Genomic DNA, 24,478 nt, shown 5'->3' with positions numbered 1-24,478 from the left:
CATGTGTGTTTCATTTCATAAGAACTTTAATATACTTGAATTTTGCAAAAGTGCATACTAGGCTTGGGCGTCAGAGCCAGGTATTTGATTCTACTAAGCTAAGAATCACCTAATGCATACTCATACCATGTTGGTTGGATGATTCACTAGTTCAGGCTGATTTTCAGACACACACGGCTAGGAACAGTTCAAGATATATGGGGGGGGGGGGGTGGAACTAATAATGAAGGTAAAGTTTTAAATTTCAAACCCTTTCTGTGATATACATATTGGACCTTGATTTCCATGTCCTAGATCAAAGAAAGTGAAAATTGGAAATAGGATAAGATAAGCATGTTGTATTCTTTATTTCCTTGTCCAAATTAAACTTTGGTGAGTGCAAAGTCTTTTCTCTGCGGATGTCACCATTGTTATGCACACTTCACAACAGAGGACATTCCTGCAATCTCTCTTCTGTAAAGGTGGACCGCAATCATTGTTCAGTACAGAGTGAAATGATTTCAATACAGATCAGTGAACCTGATTGACTTGTGGAGGGACTACTCATGCACCTCTGCGATATTGATGTCAGCTGCAGTCTGATAATCTAATTTGTAAAATCCAATCTGAGCTTGGAAGATAATTATTGTCTGTATTGAATTAGTAAAAAATTCCATTAAAATGGGATTCATTTAGGAACGCCCGGAAAAGCGACCACTCAATAATGCTAAATCAGGATTCAAAATATTGAGCCTCATTGATTTGAAAAAGCCTGCTGACAAGAATAAGAGTATTTTGAGGTGCTCTTAGCATTAATGTTCTGTATCAATTACTGAAGCAGTCTATTGTTCATTTTTCATTTTATTTATTCATTTTTTTCATAAGGGAATTAATAAGTTATTCATGAGACATGTTTGCTTCTTTGTGAGTGACTGCTCCACATGCACAAAATTATTTTTCCATATATTGCATTGATTTATCAGAACACTTATTCGCTGAACCGTTATCACTGACTAATAATAAGCTACACAAAAAAGGAAGCAGTTACAATGAATACCATACTAATGTAATTATTGTTTCTTTTTGTGGTGGCTACCAATACTATTCTATCATGCTCTCAAGATAGTGATTTATTTATTATTATCTATGTTATCTGTAGTTTAAAGATATATTCAGCAAAAAATAGAAGGAAAAGTAGTCAGTTACAGGAGCTAGATTAAATAAAGGTAGTAATATATAGAGGAACTACAGGTTTATTGTAAATTTGCGTAGAGGAGATATTATTTGCTTGGCCTGTCGATCTGTATTGATGTTAAATAAAACCTGGCTCTAGAAATGATCATGGCATAATTTAGGTGCAAAGATATTTATAAGTAGTTTCACTTTTTTTAATGGACACTAGCTTTTGATGTACACATAGGGTTATCATCTGCAATATTGAAGTTGTTAAGTATGCACAACTGCTTTAGCTTCAAAGCATTGACTGACAAAAGAGAAAGTTAAAAAAAATAGTGATGTGCTCTGAGTGGTGCATGCCTCCTCTTGAACCCCCTTTCCTCAGCCAATACCACCACCACCACCACCATCACCAACACAGTTCAAAGTTCAGAGGTCACTGTCCTGACAGGTGACGAGGTCATGCGAGAGATGCAGTCACACCAGCGCACAATAACCCGCACCATGAATCATGCGTTCAGCGGGGGAGGGGCACCCACCCACCCGGTCGCCCCGTCACCCTCTCTCTCACAAGGTGAGGCTGCAGTCAAAAGATTGAGAAAAAAAAGTTGTGCCTGCTTGTGCTCTTAAACCAGAATTCAGCCTAGTGTCCTATAGTCAAGTTGTTGTGTTTGGTTGTATGCTATCAATCTTCATATATAAATATATATCTTAATTCCTTGCCGTGCCGCTGCCATCACTATTACTACTTCTACTTCTTTGGTTGTTCTACTATGATGACTCCAATTACTGTGACCACTATGGCTACTACTATGAGCTACAACCATGCCAATGGTAATCACAACTACTACTTCGAACAGTAGTACTCGTAATGATACTACTACTACTATTACTACTACGAAGACTACGAATACTACTACTACTATACTACTACTACTACTACTACTGCGGTTGCTACTACCACTTCTACTACAACTACTACTACTACTACTACTACTACTTCTTCTTCTTACTACTACTACTACTACTACTACTACTACTACTACTACTACTACTTACTACTACTACTACTACTACTACTACTACTACTACTACTACTACTACTACTACTACTACTACTACTACTACTACTACTACTACTACTACTACTACTACTACTACTACTACTACTACTTACTACTACTTACTACTACTACTTACTACTACTTACTACTACTACTTACTACTACTTACTACTACTTACTACTACTTACTACTTACTACTACTATTTACTACTACTATTTACCACTACCACTACTTTTACTTAATACTACTTACTATTCATACTATCTCTTCTACTATCGACAACAATATAATAACTACTGAAATTCATGCCTCTTCCTCTTCTTGTGTAAACTTTCACATATCACTTGCCAAGTAATCATTCCTTACCATATACCTCTTTACATAATCTCTTGAATACTGTTTGATTCATCTTAATTGCATTTGTGGCCCATGTAATCATAATTAAAAATCATCCAGGAATTTTGATTGAAGAAACATGGCAAGGCGTCTTTTGATTGCAGCTTCTACTTTGTGCTCAGTATTCAATTGGTTATTTGACATTTTAGTTTGACAGTTGTGTTTCTATTTGTGAATATTGATGGAATATTGTGACTTTTCACTGCTTGTCTATACTCCTGGTGAATATTGTGTTAATAAAGGGCTAAGCATGCAGAATGAATAGATGTATATATATATGCATGTCCTAAGTGTATTAGTTGCAACTTCAACTTTTCTTTTATTTTTGATTATCACTTATCTCACTTCTGATTGTATCACAGATACGTGTATTCAGAAACAGATTGTATTCCGGGCATTTTTGTAGGATAACACTTTAAAAAGTACAGTTATATACTGAAACAGAAACGAATTGAAAAACAAATGGGAAGTGGCTATTACTTTTCCAAGTTGATATATGTTTTATATGAAAGAAAATACATCTAGTGAAAATTACAGTCCAGGGGCGGTATTCTGAGGTCATTTTATCTTTAAAATATTTTATTTTATCTCTTAAAATGAAATTGGTATTCTGAGATGACATTTTATCTCTCAGATAAAATTTTAAATTTTATCTTGCGTATAAATTTTATCTTGCGTATATATGATACGCAACAGAGCAGTGGCTGTGTAGACATACCCATCGCGTATCTGGCCATTGCAATGCGGGTGATGTGCTTGCGCCCAAGTTACTTTGAAGAAAAAATGAAATAAACTTAAAAGAGGGCAGGGGCTATTTTATCTCCGCGACGTTGATTTCGTCAATATTTCTAGGTGAATTAACTCCAAATGTTGACATGAAAATGAAGAAAAATGATTTATTTATTGAAAACAACACCTTAACGTTTTATACCTGTACAATCAGGAAGTATATCATAAGACTTTTATTGACCAATATTGTCTTTTAAATAATGATGCTTGAAAACATGCGATATAGACTGAAAAAAAGATGAGAGTTGTCATTTTTGTCTCGCCTGCATAGCAGAGTGAGACTATAGGCGCCGCTTTTCCGACGGCGGCGGCGACGTCAACATCAAATCTTAACCTAAGGTTAAGTTTTTGAAATGACATCATAACTTAGAAAGTATATGGACCTAGTTCATGAAACTTGGACATAAGGTTAATCAAGTATTACTGAACATCCTGCCTGAGTTTCAGGTCACATGACCAAGGTCAAAGGTCATTTAGGGTCAATGAACTTTGGTCAAGTTGGGGGTATTTGTTGAATTACTATCATAACTTTGAAAATTTATGGATCTAGTTCATGAAACTTGGACATAAGGTTAATCAAGTATTAGTGAACATCCTTCCTGAGTTTCAGGTCACATGACCAAGGTCAAAGGTCATTTAGGGTCAATGAACTTTGGCCAAGTTGGGGGTATTTGTTGAATTACCTTCATAACTTTGAAAATTTATGGATCTAGTTCATGAAACTCGCACATTAGGTTAATCAAGTACCACTGAATATCCTGTGCAAGTTTCAGGTCACATGACCATGGTCAATGGTCATTTAAGGTCAATGAACTTTGGCCGTGTTGGGGGTCTTTGTTGAATTACTATCATAACTTTGAAAATTTATGGATCTAGTTCATGAAACTTGGACATAAGGTTAATCAAGTATTAGTGAACATCCTTCCTGAGTTTCAGGTCGCATGACCAAGTTCAAAGGTCATTTAGGGTCAATGAACTTTGGCCAAGTTGGGGGTATTTGTTGAATTACCTTCATAACTTTGAAAATTTATGGATCTAGTTCATGAAACTTGGACATTAGGTTAATAAAGTACCACTGAATATCCTGTGCAAGTTTCAGGTCACATGACCATGGTCAATGGTCATTTAAGGTCAATGAATTTTGGCCGTGTTGGGGGTCTTTGTTAAATTATCATCCTAACTCTGAAGGTTTATGGATCTAGTTCATAAAACTTGGACATAGGAGTAATCAAGTATCACTGAACATCTTGTACGAGTTTCAGGTCACATGACCATGGTCAAAGGTCATTTAAGGTCAATGAACTTTGGCCGTGTTGGGGGTATTTGTTGAATTACCATCCTAACTATGAAGTTTATGGATCTATTTCATAAAACTTGGGATATAAGAGTAATCAAGTATCACTGAACATCCCCTGTGAGTTTCAGGTCACAATACCAAGGTCAAAGGTCAGTTAAGGTCAATAAACTTAGGCCATGTTGGGGTAATTGTTGAATTGCCATCATAACTTTGAAAGTTTATGGATAGAGTGAATGAAATGTGGACATGGGTGTAGTTGACAAGTCTTAAGTCACCGTTCAAATGTCATCTATGGTCAATGAATGTGGTATTATGTCATTATATGAATGGTGTTTTGTGAATGATTATGTTATAGTAGTTAGCACTGCTGCTATATTAAATCGCGTAATGCAGGCGAGACTGCCAGAGGCGTTCCACTTGTTGTTAAAAAGAAATCTCTGTAAAGACGCGCAAGCGTATAGTGCAAGCGTATTTGAAGTCAATAAATTTGCGCAATCTCACTCCTTCGCCACACTTCCTAGCGGAATGGATTTCCATTGGTTGAGTGATATGAGAGAGCTACATGTATAAAAGCGCTTTTCTAATTGGATATTGATTAAAAAATAGGTGTGTCTTACAGAGATAAAATGAAGATAAAATTGTTCTCAGAATACCAATTCGGAGAGATTTTAAGGGTACCAGTATTTTATCTCACTGATTTTAACGGAGATAAAATATCTTATTTTATCTGAGATAAAATGGATCTCAGAATACAACCCCTGACCTTTAACTCCACTGTAAGTTGTTACTGCATCAGAGCATTTTTTTGTATGTATTCAATCACAACCTGCATCATGTTAATCATCTGCAATTCTGCATGCCAGTATATTAAACCATGCTATGATAATGCTATTTAATCAATACAGTAACATCACATAAGAATAAGAAGTGTAGATATTTACTACAGTATTTTGATATCAGAGTAGATTAGCACACAAAAAAGCAATAAAAATGAATTTGGTAATCTACAAATTTTATTATCTAAGTTTTTATCAAAATACATGTAAATCATAAAAATATCACAATATTTACAAAGGATTTACAAGATAAAGGAGGTAGCTTTTAAATGATGTTGCAGTGTTTCAGATGAAGCTACATGTATAACATTGCCAGCCAAGTCTGATTCATGTTTGTAAATAAGTGGTTTATGGAGGCAACACAGAAACAGTTGCATGATATGATTGAGAAGAAAAATCATGGATGGTTGAAAGTGCAAAGAAGTTACTTTTTTCTATGACTGAATAATGGTTGTACTCTATTTTCCTTATATGCTCTCAATGTATAAGTAGTTATAACATGATTGTCTTTGCATGATATGCATAGCTTTGATGTAATCATGAAACGACATACTTTTTAAAAACTAAATACCTAAGTTTAAACCAATTCTCAGTATAATTGTTTGTCATATTGAGTAGATGTTTAGATCATGTGGCATGCTTTTGAATGTAATACCTCATACAAAAGTTTTTCTTATCAAGGCTTAAAATTGTCACTAACTTGACAATTAAAATAAGGTTTACAGTTTATGAAGATTTTGAATTATGGTAATAAAATGATAATTAAAAACAACATGTCAGGGATCCTTTAAAAAAAAGGTGCCGGAAAGGCTATAAAGTTGTTCTTTAGTACATTACGGTATGTTCATTTGATTTACTCTTAATGATTTATCATATCACCCAAGTAAAATCAACCATCAAGATATCTTTAAAACTTATTTTGCATAGTGAAGCCTAATTCCATTCTTCTGAATTTGCTGTGGAAAGAGAACTTCTGCTTAAAAACCAGCTGTGTGCAAAATAAACACATATCATTTATTTACATATCATCCTAGCTTGCAATTCTCTCTATGAGATTTAAAGAGACAAAGTTTTGTGCACCAAAGCAGTTTGTATGTGATCTTGATTATTTCCAAATTAGGGGGTGTGTCATATCAGATATTTTTTTAGTCACACAAAAAGAACTTGATGGATTCTCAATTGTTTATACCACTGCACTGAAATTGACATATGCTTCATAAGCATGTTTCAGATGCAGATTTCATCCATTAATGAACAGTTATTTAGAACATATAGAGTATTGAGATGGATCCAGTACTTTTGTCACAGAGTACTAAATGTATCCTTGTTGGTTTAGTTTAAGTGCACTATTTATGTAAAATATATAAATTAATGTACATAAATGGACTAATTGATTTAAAACTAGGAACTAAAAATAATCCTCAAAACCATTTCAAGGAGCATGAATCAAGCACTTTGCGATAGGTGGGCATAAGCATTATTTGGACCCTTTTCAAATTTAGACCACCAATTCTAATTGGATACTCAGAGGCATTTTCTGATCATATTCGACTGGATCTCTACTCTATTTTTAGATTGTGAAAATATTACAATCATTATTAAGAAATTATGTTTGCACTATAATACGATAATCTGTGCATTTGTCAATTTCAGCTCAGAAGTTAAACATTTTACAATCTATTTGCTTCTGTTAAGCTAGTGTAATCATGGCCCACCTGTAGAGATGATGGAAATAATCACATACCAACTGTTTCATTTTGTTTAAAAAAAAAGTAGTCACAGGTAACTGAAACAGAGCTTTCTGAAACACTCATGGTATCAAATTACTGGCTTGACATGAGCTGTTACAGTGATTACCTGTATTCATATTCTATACATGCTTCATTGAAAATGACTTGTTTCTCTCAGTAGCAGGGGATATAGTGATATCATCATCACCAGAATGCGAGGAGAGTGAAGCTCAGGAGCCAAGTAAGATGAAAGGACTACGTCTCTTTACTCAGGATGTAGAACAGGTCCTGGCCAGTCAGAAGCGGTCGGGATCACCTACCATTCCCATCATCAAGCCAACTCCAAGGAAAGGTATGGTCAAACTCATTCTAGACGATAGGTCATATATAGCCTGTATTTGATCAGCCTTTTAATGGGAACATTGATACTTATGTTGTATCATATTTTTCTTTGTAAATTTGTTTATAAAAAATGAATATAGAATGTCTTTGTACATAAAGCATTTTCAAATGTGTTTGATATAACCACTTTTTAAGTTTCCATTGTATGCAAATTTAAGGAATTTCAATGATTACTTTCCATGAAAAATAGTTTTCTTATAAGGATTGAATAAAAGATACTGATACAATACATTTGAAGGCAGTCTCATTTGAATTTTAATGTATGTTGGGCTTTGGATGAAAAACTATTGAGCCAAAGAACAAAATGACAATTTGTTTTGATAGAGGCTACTTTCATTATGCTAATGTCTGAAGTCAGAACATAACTCTTTTTAATTATTATCCTGGATGAGCCTTTAGTATTTAGTATTTCATGGATTTCATTTGTATCAATCACACTAGAATATATTGTAGATTAATATCAGAGTTTCTTGTGAAATGAATTTACCAAATTACCTTGGATTGCTCCTGTTCTCTGGAATACCATTCCTTCCATTTTACAAAATGCAAAGTCCATAGAATCATCTAGTTTTGGTTTCACAACATTTTGGTTTTATCATACATCAAAAATTTATCTTCCATGTTCATTTTTTTATCCCTTCACACCTCAGAATGGGCAACCCATGCAAAAGGCATGCTTGAAATCTTTTATAATATTATAATATTAACAATTATATTTGTATTCTAATTGTAACTTGCAGCTGAAGCAGGGTCTTTAGGGAAAGGCAACACTGTCCAGGTAACCTTGAAGCTGATGCCAGAAGTAACACACAACGTGGAGGGAGTCCTTGCTGCCTTCTCCAAGCTCCTAGGGATCAAGGAACCATCTAACTTTGAAGTAGTCAATGAGGCAGGGCAGAAAGAGAGGAGAGGGAAGTGGTCTCAAAGTACAAGTCCTATTGCAGGTAAATAGTTATGCAGTAAATGAGTTGCATGCAGGATTTTCCACATGGACAATATTCCATTTTGGAGTATGCCTGCCTATTTTGCCTTTGTAGCATTTAAAGATGTTCCACAGTTAAAGTCCAGGACATTCCGTAGTTAAATGAAGTCCAAGATCAACTTCAACAAACTTTGTTACTTCGGTACCTATGTAGGCCAAATATATATTTAAAAAAATAGAATTGCGTTCTTTTTTTGTTCTGCCTTTGAAATTTTCATGTAAAGCATTGGACCATACCTGTCCCTGAAAGTAGTTTTTATGGCTATCTTTATCATCCTTTTTTTTTCTTTTATGTATAAAGTGATTTTATAAGTTTACATTTTTAAATCATGTCTCATTTCTGTTGTCTCTGATTTGTATCTTCCCAGATGTCGCATTGAAGATATCTCCAGAGAAATCTTCTGTCTCGCCTTCCCCTCTCCCACCTTCAGTGAAGCCCATCAAGATTACCTCCAAGTCATCTGTGCTTAGTGGCTCATTGGACGATCCTAAGCTACACTTCTGCAGGCACTGTGATGTCCTGGTCGTAGGAGAGGGTGTTCGTAAATCTGCAACACCTACCGACAAGAATGTAGTCTTCTGCAGCGGTGCATGCTACCTCCAGCATACCATCTCTTTGCGGTCACAGGTGGCACGCACCGAAGTCAACGCAGGACGGGTAGTCAATCACCGGAGCTCCGACCCTCAGGCCAGTCCGATGGATGTCCTGTCACCCAAAGCCAGCATTTCCTTGCCAACATCCCCCTGTACCATTCCAAAGACACCACCTCAGTCCAAGTCAACGCCGATCTCGCCTCGCTCTCAGCCTGCACAGCCTGTAGTCTCTTCGCCTGTGGCTGCTCAACCTGCGCACACCTCCTCAGAGGGAACAACTGCAACTCCATCATCCAATCAGGAGGTTTCACCAGCCAGGGAAGAAAAGATGATGACTGATACAGATGAATTGAAAGTTACTATCAGCGAGTCAAAGATTAGTGAGGGTGGCAGGGAGGAATTGAGACTCACTCTCAAGACTGGAACAAGGAGGAGACCTGCAATTGGAGATGAAATGGTAATTGTTGCATTGTTTTACATGTTCAAATGTTATGCAGTATATTTAAGTATCAATATTCTCTTGGTAACTACCATGGTATCAGGTCTCAGGAGCCTCTTTCTCTCTCTATCAAAAAAAGTTTTCTTTGGTAGTTACCATAATAGCGTTTAAAATGGGAGGAAATATTATTAGTGGAAACTTGCACCCCCCAAAAAAACGATGAAAGTCCAGCTGTAACGCTTCTCTTATCTAATAATAAGTTTTAGTAATTCTCCCACAAGTGTTAATCATTATTCCAGGTTATTTCTACATGGCATGAATTTTTATATACCGTAAGTAACGGACTATAAATCGCACCCGTGGATTAACCGCACCCCCAATTTTGGACTAAAAAAAAAAATCATCACACTCTCTTTCTAAATCATTCTCACATTTACATGCATATTTGAGGTACCAAGAAACGAAAACTAAGTTAAAGATTTCAAAGTATCAAAGAGATTACCGGTATACGGAAATCTGTTGTTCTTGATCAATTCATCTACAAATGATAGCAAGAAAGAAAGGTTCCGACATTATTGGCCACTTACACACTCACCTCACAGTGTAAACACACACACAGCTATGACAGCATGCACTGCCGTTCTTGTACAATTATGCTACACTACTGACAGCTACTGCGTCTTTCCCGGCGTAGGAGAGGAAGAAACATTCACATTTCCTGCATCACAACCTCACTATCACTTTCAGAATTTGTCTAGCTTTCGATGTCTTAGCATGAATTTTGGATACAGAATTACAGGAAGGTTCAAGAAACATAGAAATTCACATTTTTATATAGTTGTTTTTTATGGCTTCGTGCTGTATCTCGTGTGGTGGTATCTTATGAAAAGCAAACAGGAAAGAAAAAATAAGCATTGCGCGCACTGGCAGTAATTTTGTAACTTTGGGGAGGGGAGGGGGTAAAATGAATAGCGCCAGCTTAACCCTATGAAGACTGGGGGGGCTGAATCGGCCCGCCCCTCAACATTTTTCGCGATAAATCCGCCGCGCAAAATTTTTTGACCTCGTCACTCGCTGACTTTTTACTTTCAAGCCTCGCGCAACTTTTGAGACCAAAATTGTGACCCCCAGGTACGCGGTTCCGAAATTACGCAACATTTTGTAAGTGCATGCAGACCAAAAATTGCTCAAAAATGTGAATTTGTGTAAAATCCAATGCAAATAGTGTTTTTAGCCAAAATTCATAAATGTATCATTATTTTTCTTTTACTGCTTAAAATCAATTAATTTTATCTTGTTTATGGTCAAAATAAAGTCTCCAACAATTTCCATTGAAAAAACAATAAAAAACAAAACGTCGAAAAACAAGGAAATACATAAGAAAGTTTAGAAAACAATAAAATACATAAAAAATAAATGTCATGTTGACATTTTTAAAAATAAATTTAATCAGAAGCCTATAAAGAGTATGTGAAACAAAAATTAGCATTTTAGGGGCATTATTTTGTTAATTAGAGCAAATATGATTTTACGCATAAATTATATTTTTGTAGATAATGCCATGGGTAATGCGCGTGCTGAATCAGCCCCCCCCCCCCCCCCCCCCCCCCCGTCTTCTTAGGTATTGAAATAGCCAGGTCTATTTAGGGTTAAGTTGCACAACGCATGCGATATGCAAGCTCTCACTCTCGCTCGGCTGTGACAAAATTTTACCGAGTATGCTTGGCGTCTGTTTGAACTTAGCCAGGGAACTTTGCTGCTTTGAATCAATGACTTAAGAATAAAGTCGGAATTAGTGTCATGAAGGTAGGTGCGTTTGTTAATCAAACATTTATGAACAAATTTGATTAAGGTCGTAATAATCGCTTCCCATTACCCGCGGATCATACCCCTCTAAGCGACATTGCCCTAGGCGGCTACGCCCGGCCACTTGATGTGTTGTGAACTGGCAGACGTCTACGTACATGTTCGGAAGGTGTTACGATGGGCTGCTAATTATTATTTTCTTGAGTCTTTCTCTGGCCTTATCATAACAGACATCAAATATCATGTTTAAATAGTTATAGATATAAAATAAACCAAAACCGATTTCCCTGTGAATAACCTTCGTTCAGGGGGAAATGGACTTGGTTTATTTTTTCAGGCCGAGTCTGGCTCAGACCTATCACCGTGGATAAACCGCACCCCCGACTTTTGCTTCTACCCCGCCGAGAAAAAGGTGCGGTTAATAGACCGTTACTTAAGGTAGTTCATATATATATACAACCAGGACTTTGCTATGACGTGACCATAGTTCATAAATTCGTAAAGTTCCCTTTGTATTTTGTGATGTTGTACACAGCCATTTTGATTGTTATGAAAATGACATTTATTCGTTTTCTTTCTTTGTGCAGCCTTTGATAAAGAAATGGAAGAACATCAAATGGCGTCGCTGGCATGGTTCATTTTCTGGTGGCAAGAAATACAGACCACCTAGTGATCAAGATATTGGCCAGGTAAGAAATAGTTTCCTTTCCTTACTGCCTGTCCAATAACTACATTATCCTCCTACAATAGCATTAGTATTTGAGTATAACATTTTAGTTTTATGAAATATGTTTGAATTGTGATATCAGGTATTGTGATATCAGGGGAAGGGAGGTGGGGCTGGTGGAGAGCACAATATAAATAGGTCACATTTATGAAAATATGTATAATGGGGGGGGGGGGGTAGGAATTACTAGGCCTTTACTCTAGTATTCCTTTTATATCTGCTTTTGATAGTCTTTACACACCAAAATCAAAGAGTTTAAGAGTACTAAAATTGTGAATCGTTGGTCTTTACAGTTAATCAAGAAATTAGGTACTTCACTGAGACCAAGTGAATCACTACGAGATGCCAGGTGTTGTGTGCTCTGTAATGGATTAGGAGATGGAGAGACCAATGGCCCTGCTAGGTGAGTGTGTTTTGCTTGTTGATAAATCTCAAACTTAAAAACTATGCTATCCTTCCACATTCACACCATCATTATACCGTTCTTACACAGATTGCTCATTTCTAATTTCAGAAGCTGCAAAATTATTTAAGTAAATAAAAAAAAATGAGTAGTTCATTGTTCGAATGGTTCATTAATTTACACAGTAGAACCGAAATGATTTCTTTTTTTCTTTTTACCTCTATGAAAGATAGGATGTCAAATATCTAATAGAATTACAAGTTATTAAGAACCTTCTTTAGCATAAGGAAGTGTCACCATTCATGCATAAAGTCATCGGCATCTAAATAATAGCTTGATAACACACTACCATGATGGATAAGTAACCCAAGTTAAAGACCATATGAGAACAAACAATAATACTTTATTGATATTTACTATACCCTTTCCTACCCTAATTCGTATTAGATTGCTGAACCTGAATGTAGACTCATGGATTCATCTCAACTGTGCTCTGTGGTCTGATGAGGTGTATGAGACCCTCAATGGCTCACTGATGAATGTTGAGACGGCCATCAAACGAGGGCGCACCTGCACCTGCTGCTATTGCAGCAAGCTTGGAGCCACCATCTCCTGCAACAAGCAACGTTGCTGCAACGTCTACCACTTTTCCTGTGCCATGCAGGACCACTGTATGTTTTTCAAGGATAAGGTAGGTTTTCCTCTCTTTAGTGTTTTCATTTTTTTTTCATCGAGACTTATTGTGACTTCTTTGGCCCACCTCATATAATCTAAGTGAAAAAAAAAATATTTTGAAAAAAATATGCCAAAGATAATTGAATAAGTCATGTAGTAATGACGTTAACTACTTCATTGCTTACGCAGACCCCTCCCAATTTCCTGCAGCGCTTGGCGTATTTGACGGGCTTTAGTTATTTCCTGTTGCAATCTGCCATGCCTGAACAGTTTATTTAGCATTTTGAATGTATTCAAGAAGAGATGAATATTCATAGTCATGTCATGTTTGAAATTAATTTTTTTTTTTACAGTGCTTATTAAATGTCTTTCCTCTTAACAGATTTCCCTTTTTGAGGATGCACTGTTAATTATCAAACCATTGTATTTTTTTATTTCAGACAATGATGTGTCCACTTCATGCTCCATCTAGACCTACTGAGAGCACCCTGCAATCACATGTTGTTTTCAGAAGGGTTTACATCAATAGAGATGAACATAAACAAGTAGCAAAGTAAGATCATATCACACATTGTCATTGTTTGCTTGGTGTAACATCACCTTTTAAAGAAAATACAACATGGCATTCCCACTTCCATAAATGAATTTCATTGATAAGAATTTTAAATTTGAAAGTCAATGTTTTCAGAAAGCTAAAATATAAAGAATGCTGAATATCATACAATTATTTTCTTGAAAAAAAAAATGTTTTGGGGTATAAAGCATTAATATTCATGTTCCCCTCAAAGCTTTCAGGCCAGGTTTGTGTACCTGTGACTCATGCACAGAGCTTAGTAGTATCCTCCTCCATTACATTATTATTTTTTTTAAAGTTTAAAACACATCAACTTCAAGAAGTTAAGTAGTCCTTATGAACTTGAGGAGCAAGAAAAACTTCAATATGCTATTGACTTGGATTCACCCATCCCACAAAGTCATCCAATACTTTTGGAGTTGTTAAGTTTTTACCACATTTAAGGGAACCATAAAGTATTATATGTGCATTTTGTTTAATGGATTGAAAATCAGTACCCAGAAGGAATTGACATGGCTTGTGGAATGAAATACAACATATTTCACTTTCTTCTATTATGAATTCAAAAGGGTTCATTTTGCTACTACTTGGCACCCAGTAGACCAATTCACTCTCTATGATTCAGCTGCTATTAACTTCCTCCTGCTTCACTTTCTACTTTTTAGCATCATGACGATGACAGATCGCAGGTTCACAGTACGAGTTGGTAGTCTTATCTTCAAGTCTCTGGGACAACTTCTACCTCATCAGATGCACCTGTTCCATTCCCTCACCTCCATCTATCCTGTAAGTAACTAATCATCAACCAATAGACATTGAGAATAAAGGTGACATTTTGCACCCCCCCCCCTCCCCCCGCTGCAATATTAGCTGCATTTTGTAGCTGTTTGCATCCTCAAGTGTCCATTTGCACCTCGAGGTATATTTTTCGTTAATCCATAGTGGTTCAAAATTGCTCCCTCCTGAAGACATTTTAAAAATATAACTACTGCAATTATATTAGCACTTTGTAGGTGCTTGCATCCTCAAATGTCTATCTGCACCTCAGCCGTACATTTTATTTCTTGCTCTCTCCTGAAGGCTTTTATGAAAATACTACTACATAACATTTATACTTAACTTAAACTTATTGCAATTCTGCTTTTCTGGAATAATCTTTATAGGTTGGTTATGAATCCATCCGTTTGTACTGGAGCATGCGGTACACCAACAAGCGATGCAGTTACTCCTGCACCATCCAGGATCAGGGTGGGAGGCCAGAGTTCAGCATCCGCATCATGGAGCAGGGTCATGAGGACATCATCTTCAGGGCAGATACTCCAAGGAGTGAGTAAAAATGCAAAAGCTCTCTTAGCCAATCAAATGCAGGGATTTTAGTAGCTTATAACAAACAAATAGCAGTCTTAACTCTTCTGAGGTTTGTAGATCTCATCTTCATGGCTGATACTCCATGTAGTGAGTAGAAAGAAATAGCTCCCATAGCCAATCAAATGCAAAGATTTTAGTAGCTTGTAACAAACAAATGTTCATGTAAACTATTCAGGGTTGAAAGAGGAATACATGGAACTTATCATAAACAAGCAAAGTATGTTGATAAATAGTGACACTTCTCAGCGGTTTAAAGACCTTATCTTTAAGGCTGTTTTCTGTGAAGTTGATTGGATCAATCACAACTCTGTAAGACGGTACCCCGAGCAGATTGCCCTTAGTTCCAGTGTTCTGCTTTCATTAATGTGCTGTAACCTGTAAAGATTGATTAAATATATGTGATTTTCAAATTTCACTATCAGATGTATGGTACAAGGTGTTAGAGCCGATTGCCAAGCTAAGACGAGATGCAGACATGCTCAAAGTCTTTCCAACCTTCCTGACTGGTGAAGATCTTTTTGGCCTTACTGAAGCAGCAATCCAGAGGATCACTGAATCGGTAAGTATTCTATAAAATGTTCTATTGAAATCTTTTATGGGGAGAGGGTTATTGGCTTATAAATGCTTCTTTGTTGTATTCCTACAGCCAGATGTATCTTCAGGTCATATGCATTCTCAATTTTTTACTTAAAATTTGTCATAACCACTTTCACACAACTATAGTTTAAGTTTGATCCAATGTGAAGATCATATTAGTCCATGACGATAGTATTTTATCACAGTTTTATAATTAGTTATTTTGTGACAACTCCTGAATTTCGAGTCTTTTGCTTGGGCATGGTAATTTGTAAAATTGTTGACTTAATTGTCAACTCTGAGAGTAATGGGAGCACCAATGCATAAAGCTGGGTTACAAGAGTTAATATCCCTTACATGGTTATAAGCAACATAATCTTCTTTTGTTACAGATTTGATAAGGCTTGAAGTTGAAGGATTAATTAAAAGTTGCCAGGTTTCCCCATCAAGTCTTTTGCAGTTGTATTGGATTGTAATTATTGTTACGTAATGAAGTAATAAGGAAATTTGAACACTTATCATAATACTAACAATCATGACATATATCCGTCACATACATACCCTTGTGACTGTCAGAAAATTGCCTCTATTTTGAAGAGTAGAATGACAAAAATATTTTTATAAATTTAGACTAAGTCTTTTATTTTCCTCTCTTCATACAGCTTCCTGGAGTTGACCTTATCCAGCACTATACTTTCCGATTTGGACGATCACCTCTGATTGACCTACCCCTAGCTGTTAATCCAACTGGATGTGCCAGGGCTGAACCAAGAAGGCAAACACACCTCAAGAGGTAAGTGGCATTAGTGCACTTTTTGTTATGTAACCACACAGCTGCCAAGTAGTACGATTTTTCCGTATTTAGTACGTTTTTGCAACCAAAATAGGGCAGTATGTTTTTTCTTTAAAAAATACGTTTTTTGTATTAAAAAATAAAAATAAAATTAATTTATTGAGAAAAATCATCTCTATATGTCTCTATTTCATAAAACGTACACAAATATGGTTATTAGATCAATGTAATTTCAGGTAACTTGTTTTTTTTTTCAATCATTTTGTAAAAACCAGGGTGAGATATACACAAGTTTCAATGTTGGTTTTTTTTCATCTGCAAGAGCAGTGCACATTTTAGCTTGCATGCAGCTTGAGCGCCGTGATGGGCGAGTGCGCCAAGCATTTTATTATGAAATACACTTTTTTGGGGAAAAATACAAAATATTTATCTCACACGGTAAAAATACTGATTTTTTGTCAAAATACTGATTTTGGGGGATAAGAATACTGAAAATGCAAAATGCAACTTGGCAGCTCTGACCACAGCATATTTGATAACCCAGCTTCCATCATGATACTTGTGGTGACCGCTTGTTTGATTTAGAATCTATGGTATGTAAAGCTCTCAACAAGACTCTCTTGAGTGAAACCCTTAATGGGAAGTTAGACTGCCCTGTTGGTTTGAAAAGAAGACATGGCATACCTACAATTGAATCACATTGTGCCTTTTAGATAATGCTCATAATCAAAGGCCACTAAGTGCTACAATCAAAATCCTGCTAGATCAGAGATCAACCGGGTACTTGTGATTACTGTGGCATTTAGCTCATTTGTGCACATACAATGGTGAAATGATTCTGCCAAGGTTTTGATATTTGACCAGTCTAACTTTATGATGATATAAAGAGCATGATAGAAATTAAGTATAGAGAGTAGCCTGAATTGCCTAGTTCATAGAAGAGCAAATCACATTGATGGGGGGGGGGGTATTAATACATAATGATTTGATACTTTGTTTGAAAATAGTTTCTGTAATTAGTATCATGGTTCAGTACCTATTTTTCTATCCAGTCAAATTCATGTGTTTGAAAATTCTAAATCTAAAATCATCACCCTGATCATCACCCTCTGTTTATCTTCCTATCTATTTGTCTTTAGACCGCATACATTGACGAGCAACAAGACATCCCGAGGCTTCCACACCACTCTAGCTGGAGAGGTTGCATCTCCATACAACAAGCAGTTTGTACACTCCAAGTCATCACAGTACAAGAGGTTGAAGACAGAGTGGAAGACCAATGTATATCTTGCAAGATCACAGATCCAGGTGAGAAGAAAATATCAATGATGGTATCCAATGGTAGGAGTCCTCAGTGGCTGTTTTGGTATTCCAAATACTTTAGTAGTACTAATAGTGATGCTTGTCCTAGATGCCCTCTGCCAGTGTGTCAACTGAAATGACATGATCAGACCCAAAGTAGCCAAATAAGGGCATGGGCAGTCTAGTTTGGGAAGGATATCTGGGTTGATCTTACATGATTGGCATGATAGGCAACATTCTCAGTCTCTACACAATTGTTTTGGGCATGTCCAAAGTATTTGTGTAGGTATAGAAAGCAATGTCGATCAAGGTAGACTGCTGCAGATCATGGTAGACTGATCCTGATAACCTTGCCTTGAGGCAGACCGACCTAGCCCTGCAATTGCTTGATTAAGACTGATTGGTAGTGGGAACCTTGCAGGATGGCAGTATGCCAATGGCACTTTGATATCAGGTCAAACTACCTAAGTCATATTATGAGAAATGACAGTCTTGAAAATCACAAAAAAATCAGTTGAATCAATAAAAAAGAAAATTTCTGTGGAGAATTTAATATGGAAGTAAGTTTTCATTAGCATGACATATCATGACATGACTTGTCTTTAGCGTGACTCGTTCATGGCTATATTGACATTGCAGTGTGAGTTGAAGATCCTGGTTATAAAAATGCATAATAAAATTCCTAGAAATTGTTCCTGAAATTTCTAATGGTGCCGTTTCCAGTGAATGCTATTATGTAACTTTTTCCCTCTTTTTTTCTTTTTTAAGGGGATGGCTGAGGATGAGGAACATGTTGAACTTTTTTAGTTATCATTGTGTCACACATTGTATTATTATCCTCTGCTCATCTCTCTTGTAATAATAGGGCTTGGGGTTGTATGCTGCCCATGACATTGAGAAGCACACCATGGTCATCGAGTATATCGGCACACTCATCCGTAACGAGGTCGCCAACAAGTGGGAACGCGACTATGAAGCTGCAAACCGTGGTGTCTACATGTTCCGAATCGATGACTACACTGTAGTGGATGCCACAAGGAGCGGTAACCCCGCCCGCTACATCAACCACTCGTGCAACCCCAACTGTGTGGCAGAGGTGGTAAACTTTGACAAAGACCAGAAGAAGATCATCATCATCTCTAGCCGAAGACTGCAGAAGGGTGAAGAGGTAGGTTTATCTCGCAAACTTAAGGGAAAGACGTTGTTCGATAAGTGTTAACTTATGTGTAGCTCACATTGATTTTCAGGAAGACTGGCTCTTATTTCAGGTCTTCTGATATCTCTAGCCGACGTCCAAAATGTCTTTTGTCATGTGAAGGTAATGTCTCATTTCAGAATGATTGACCTTGTAGTCCTTTAAAGAATTTGAAAATTGTCCTCTTTCTAAAAGGACATTTCTCTTCAACCTGAGTATGTATGAGTTACAAGTATTTCCTCTTGTTTTCCACTTGTTTTAGGAGTTCATCCTACATTTAAGTTGTAATAGTAGCATCCTAAAACCTTGATTTTTTTTAAAATCTTCTTAGCTGACCTATGACTACAAGTTTGAGATTGAGAATGACCAGAACAAGATTCCTTGCCTGTGCAAGGCACCCAACTGCCGCAAGTGGATGAACTGAACTGACACACTAACTACTGGACATGCCGAAGGACACGCCCAAGGACATCCCCAACCATAGACACTCAATTGCTTAAGAGGAAGGAGTCCTGGCTCAAGATATCAACCAAGCATCCAGTTACTCCAATGCTGATGCAAGATACAGCCTGAGAGCAAGAAACATCTGTTTAGTCAGCCAAAAACAATCTGAATAAGTAAAGAAAAGGTAAAGGCGATGGTAATATCTGTGCGGCAACATGCAAGTAATGAGTAATCAAACACGAGATGTAAAACAAACCATTCTCTATGATGTGATATTGAGAAGACCCTAACATTGTCACATCTCACATGATAGTAATTTGAAAATAGTTGTGGAAAAGATTGTGAGCTATCAAATTATTATTGTATTAATATATTACAAAAATATTCTAAAGATTCCCCTTCAAAACCCCTCATATTACACAGTTCGGTAGAATAACGGCTGAAACGGCCCAGCCAAGAATTTGTGTATATCCTATCCATGCTTTTTGTATGTAGTACATGTGAGTCACTTTTAGACTATTTCTTCCAATATTTAAAATCATGATCATATTAGCTAGAATAAAGCTGCAAGTGGTTTCATAGCCATCAAGATATTGTTCAACATTGAATCATGGACATACAACAGATTAAATTAATAAACATTGCCTATTAAATGATTTATTTAGTCACGTCATGTGATTGTCATAAAGCCTGTAATCATGCAACTCATTAGACGTTAATTACTTCCAGATACGAGTGATATTGATAATTTTGTAACTTCTGAAGGTTTTCATGGCGAAGAAGAATAGTGTAGTAGGTTTCACTTTACACCATGTATCTTTCTTGGACGAGTGTTGGTCCTGAGTGTCTTTCTCCTGAAGACGACAAGAACACACATGTCGAAACGTCAAGTTTGGGTGGTCCTTTTCAGGACCAACACTTGCCCAAGAAAGATACATGGTGTAAAGTAAACCTACTACACTATTAATAATTTTATAAGGAAAATAATCATGTTGATTAATGAAATGTGAAACTAGGGAATTTTATCATTTATTTGAAATGCATAATTAGGAGATTTTATTGGCAGCCTTCATTGGCACTCGCCAATTCTTGTGTTGAATTTATAAATGATAAAATCACTAGGACTTTAAATGCATTACTGAACAAGTAAAGTTAGACTTCTTGGAATTTGCACCCATTTGTATCATACATACAAGGAAATCATGATAAAAAATCCATCTTCAGTTTTCAACTTCATGACAATATCCAGTAACATTTTGAAGCTAAGACAGATTGTAGCCATACTAGAATTGAAGTCCTGACTATTTGTAATCATGCCATCCTATCCTTAATGTGGTTTACACGATGAATCATTCCGAGTGATTTTCAGTCTTTAAGATTGATTCCAAGTGTTGTTCAGACCCCTGGAAGTAAATACTCCAATGGACTAAGGTAATCATGTTTTTGTTTTTGCAATTTGGATAGAAATCATGGGTGATAAAAACATCTATATGTGGGGAAAAATAGACCTATTCCACAGTCACACCAACAAGCCGACTCAGAGCTGACTGTTGGAAGTTGTTTGAAATAAAGCAATAGCTTTGATCAGTATGGGTTCGGTTTGATTGATGTGACTCTATTATTTTGTTTCAGGAATGCATGTTTAGATTACTATTCCTGCACCTATTGGTTGAGAAATGAAAGAATATGATACTACATGTAATACAATATAATGCTTTAGCAGGAGCAAAGCAATCATGCATCAGACATCCTTCCTTAAAAAATGAGTCGCGTGTTCCTTACCTTGACTCTGAACGAGAAACTTCCAGGCACATCGTAACAAATGTATATTACCTGCTGTGACAATACATTTGTGACTTGACTGACATTTGGCAATCTATATATAATATATATTTCAAGCCACAGTTTGCAGTGTTTGAGTTCATAGAAAAGTGCTTATATAGTTGCTAAGATGTAACAATTATGATTTTGCGTTTTCATACGCAACACTAATATTACATGAAATATTCTGAATATATTTTTTATCATTTACCAGTTTGGAATTAAATACTAGCATAAAACAGCTATTTGAATAGAATAGTTATTTGCTTGCATTCATGTTTATGGTACATTGGATTTTATATTCTATTGCCCGATTCTTGGTTTTAACAAATGGTTTCAATACACTTTGTCATATTAGAAATGAAGTATTTGAACTTGTGTGAATCAGATAAAAGAGGAAATTCATTGCAAAAGTATTTTGAGATAAAATGAAAGTCATTCCTATGTTGTGTATACTGTACAAATTGTCTAATTTCTTCATTGTACATATGTATAGAGTCTTGTATGTTGCATGTATGAACATGACCGTTTGTTGTTTTTGTAGTTTTAAATGAAAACTATTTTGAATATAATTTGGAGAGAGAGACCAGAATGAAATATCTATAGTGTAATACCATGAATTTCTGTATTGATATGTTTATAAATAATTTAAGAATCTGTATATATTTACCATTTTCTTGTTTTCTTGTGCATGGCAGAGATATTACTAAATTGAATTGTATAAAAATACAGTGGTCAACAAATTTGTATAGTTTGTTACAATCTGTGTGTATTTGCTACTTATGCACAGCCTGAAATGGTCTTTTCCTTCCTCTTATTAATAAATTTTATATTAGGTACCTCATCATTGTGTACAATTTTTAAATTGAAAATTATCATGTTCATACAATGACAAGAAAATGAATTTTGTAGGCCCTTCTTGTGTAGTGTTTGTGTACATATTCATGAAATCTTTGCTATGCCAGTATTACTTTGTTTTCCTTTCTTCTCTCTATCTCTCTTTTTTTCTCTGATGATGTCTAGACTAAGAATGGGAAGATGTTCAGAGGGACAATATCAGCATATGTTTTTGTTGTCTTTATTTGCAGTAATATTGGACTCTGATTAATAGTATGGTGCTTTATGGGTAATTAAGAAAAAAATGTAATTTGTGTTTTTGCCAACTTCAAATTTTAGATATATTATGTGGATTATAATTGTGGCTGTGTTGTATATTAAGATTTTATCATCATTGGGAAGATAAGAAAACAGTGCTGCAATTTGAAGGGTAAAAAGAAAAGAAAAGAGAGAGAGAATGGCAAAGAATTATTTATCAAAAATTATTTTGGTTGATGTATTGGGTTTGCTGGTGTGTATAATAAATTTGATGCGCAGGAATTCATTAGTGTTTGTATACATTAATTTCTTTCTAATTTCATTTGCAATATGCTAACAACAATTGGTGAAGTAGTATAGTGATTAAAGATTATGTGACCCGCGTGATTAGAAATAACACATTTTTTAGAGGACAATCTCTTTTATTAAAAGGTCAAATTTACTAGTTTAAAGTTGAGTTGAATTAATGGAATTGACCGAGATGAATATATAAAACTAGAGACTTTGAAATACTACATGAGAGCTATATCTGAAATCATGAACACTTTCCTATCTAGTTGATACATTATCTACTGACTTGTTCTGAATTATAACATTGTATATTGGGGGGAGGGATTGTTTTTTTTTCAGCCAGGCCTACATCAGAAACAGTAGGAGAATGCATATTTTTGAATGTCATTTAATATGTTTGCTCTACGTCGAGTGTATTGTATTCTTAAAGGTAACCTAGCGTTTCCATCTTTAACAAATTATATTTTATCATAATGTGATTTCTGAGGTTGTAGAAAACGATGTGTGACTTGATATTTTCCTTTTGACAATACAAGTATATATATATATTTGAAATATGGGAAAGGGAGAGAAAATGTTTAATATATCGAGAAAAAAAAAGAAAAAAAAGAGTTTTGCCTGTAAATTGTGAATATGATTACAGCAGCTTTGAGATATTTTTACCACATTCTTTAACCTTCCCCCAGTTTACCTTTCTTGTATATGACTACTAGGTATGCAAATAAGAAATTTCCATAGTCTATTTTGAAATAGTTTGTAGGTCCCTCTGTAATGTGTATATGTGTCCATAATGTTTTCTCTTTAGTGATGTGTCAAAACCTGATTCTTCAAGAGTTGTGTTTTTAACAAAGTCGTATATTTTATTCCACCTTTTTTTCAGTATATGTATTTTGTAAACATTTTGAATAAAAAAAAAAGGTACTACTGGTTGATCCTACAGTGACCCTAAGATTGGAATAAAATCTGCACTTGATATTGTTTGATGGCACTCAGTAACTGTTTTGTAAATAATCGTTGAATTAAGTTTTGTGGGCCTGGTTTCAGTTATCTCTTGATTTTTTCTCCCTGCTGTATTTGTTTTTTTTTTTCATGATAAAAATGCATGTGGTGTAGTGGAGTGTGTTGTCATTGTACATGTACTTTGTTCTTTTTTTGTCAGCAAACGTATTTGCCAATAAAGTATCAAACCTTTCAGAGAAATAGTAATTCACTTGTCGGGACCTCCTCAATATCACTTGCCATTTACAAACAAGAATAGGAGAGAGGGAAAAGCGTTTAGAGGAAGAGAGAGATAAGGAAAGAGAGACGAAGAAAAAAAGAAAGTGGAATAGTAAAATGTTGATGAAAACAGAAGATGTAAACATACTGGATATCTGATAGAGGTCATCAACTTCATCCCTAATATTTTCTGTCACTTCCTTGATTCCCGCTGAGAAAGTAATGTGATTTAGTCTATTCGACAATGCGAAATGAATTATATCACGTGCATTTCATGTGAACGATAGGGCATAATTTAATCAAGCGTATAAATAGTTATTCGCTTTCCAAATCCCATGAATATTATATAGGCCTATAGTCAACATACACAAAAGTTACTTTGAAAAATACCAAATAAATCTCAGTGACACTGAACATAGGGTAACAAATTATCATTTACTTTTCAAAATTGTTTTTAGAAACATTTCCAAATAATAGCCTTTTTCGAAATTTTCAGAGAAAATC

General features: G+C 35.6%; 1 protein-coding gene across 14 annotated transcripts in view; it reads left to right on the top strand.

Annotated features, from left to right (window-relative positions):
• LOC129257698 (histone-lysine N-methyltransferase 2C-like) overlaps positions 1–23,962 on the top strand; it is an 83,637-nt gene extending 59,675 nt beyond the window's left edge. For 12 of the 14 annotated variants that reach the window (XM_064096549.1, XM_064096553.1, XM_064096551.1 and 9 more), the window contains 14 exons: positions 7,448–7,621; positions 8,412–8,615; positions 9,022–9,704; positions 12,080–12,181; positions 12,513–12,622; positions 13,070–13,313; positions 13,738–13,850; positions 14,537–14,657; positions 15,035–15,197; positions 15,662–15,798; positions 16,478–16,608; positions 17,748–17,916; positions 18,776–19,078; positions 19,437–23,962. In XM_064096549.1, the coding sequence (XP_063952619.1) occupies positions 7,448–7,621; positions 8,412–8,615; positions 9,022–9,704; positions 12,080–12,181; positions 12,513–12,622; positions 13,070–13,313; positions 13,738–13,850; positions 14,537–14,657; positions 15,035–15,197; positions 15,662–15,798; positions 16,478–16,608; positions 17,748–17,916; positions 18,776–19,078; positions 19,437–19,529 (2,747 nt within the window). In that variant the 3' untranslated portion in view covers positions 19,530–23,962. Of the gene's footprint in view, positions 1–1,540; positions 3,387–7,447; positions 7,622–8,411; positions 8,616–9,021; positions 9,705–12,079; positions 12,182–12,512; positions 12,623–13,069; positions 13,314–13,737; positions 13,851–14,536; positions 14,658–15,034; positions 15,198–15,661; positions 15,799–16,477; positions 16,609–17,747; positions 17,917–18,775; positions 19,079–19,436 lie in introns of those variants that run through there. The other 2 variants (XM_064096544.1, XM_064096555.1) reach the window with 2 other exon arrangements.
• The last annotated feature ends 516 nt before the right edge of the window (positions 23,963–24,478 follow it).

Source organism: Lytechinus pictus, chromosome 3 (genome assembly GCF_037042905.1).
Source record: "Lytechinus pictus isolate F3 Inbred chromosome 3, Lp3.0, whole genome shotgun sequence".
In the NCBI taxonomy this organism is placed as follows: Eukaryota; Metazoa; Echinodermata; class Echinoidea; order Temnopleuroida; family Toxopneustidae; genus Lytechinus; species Lytechinus pictus.
Note: the sequence above shows the minus strand (reverse complement) of the source record. Positions and strands in the feature narration are given on the sequence as shown.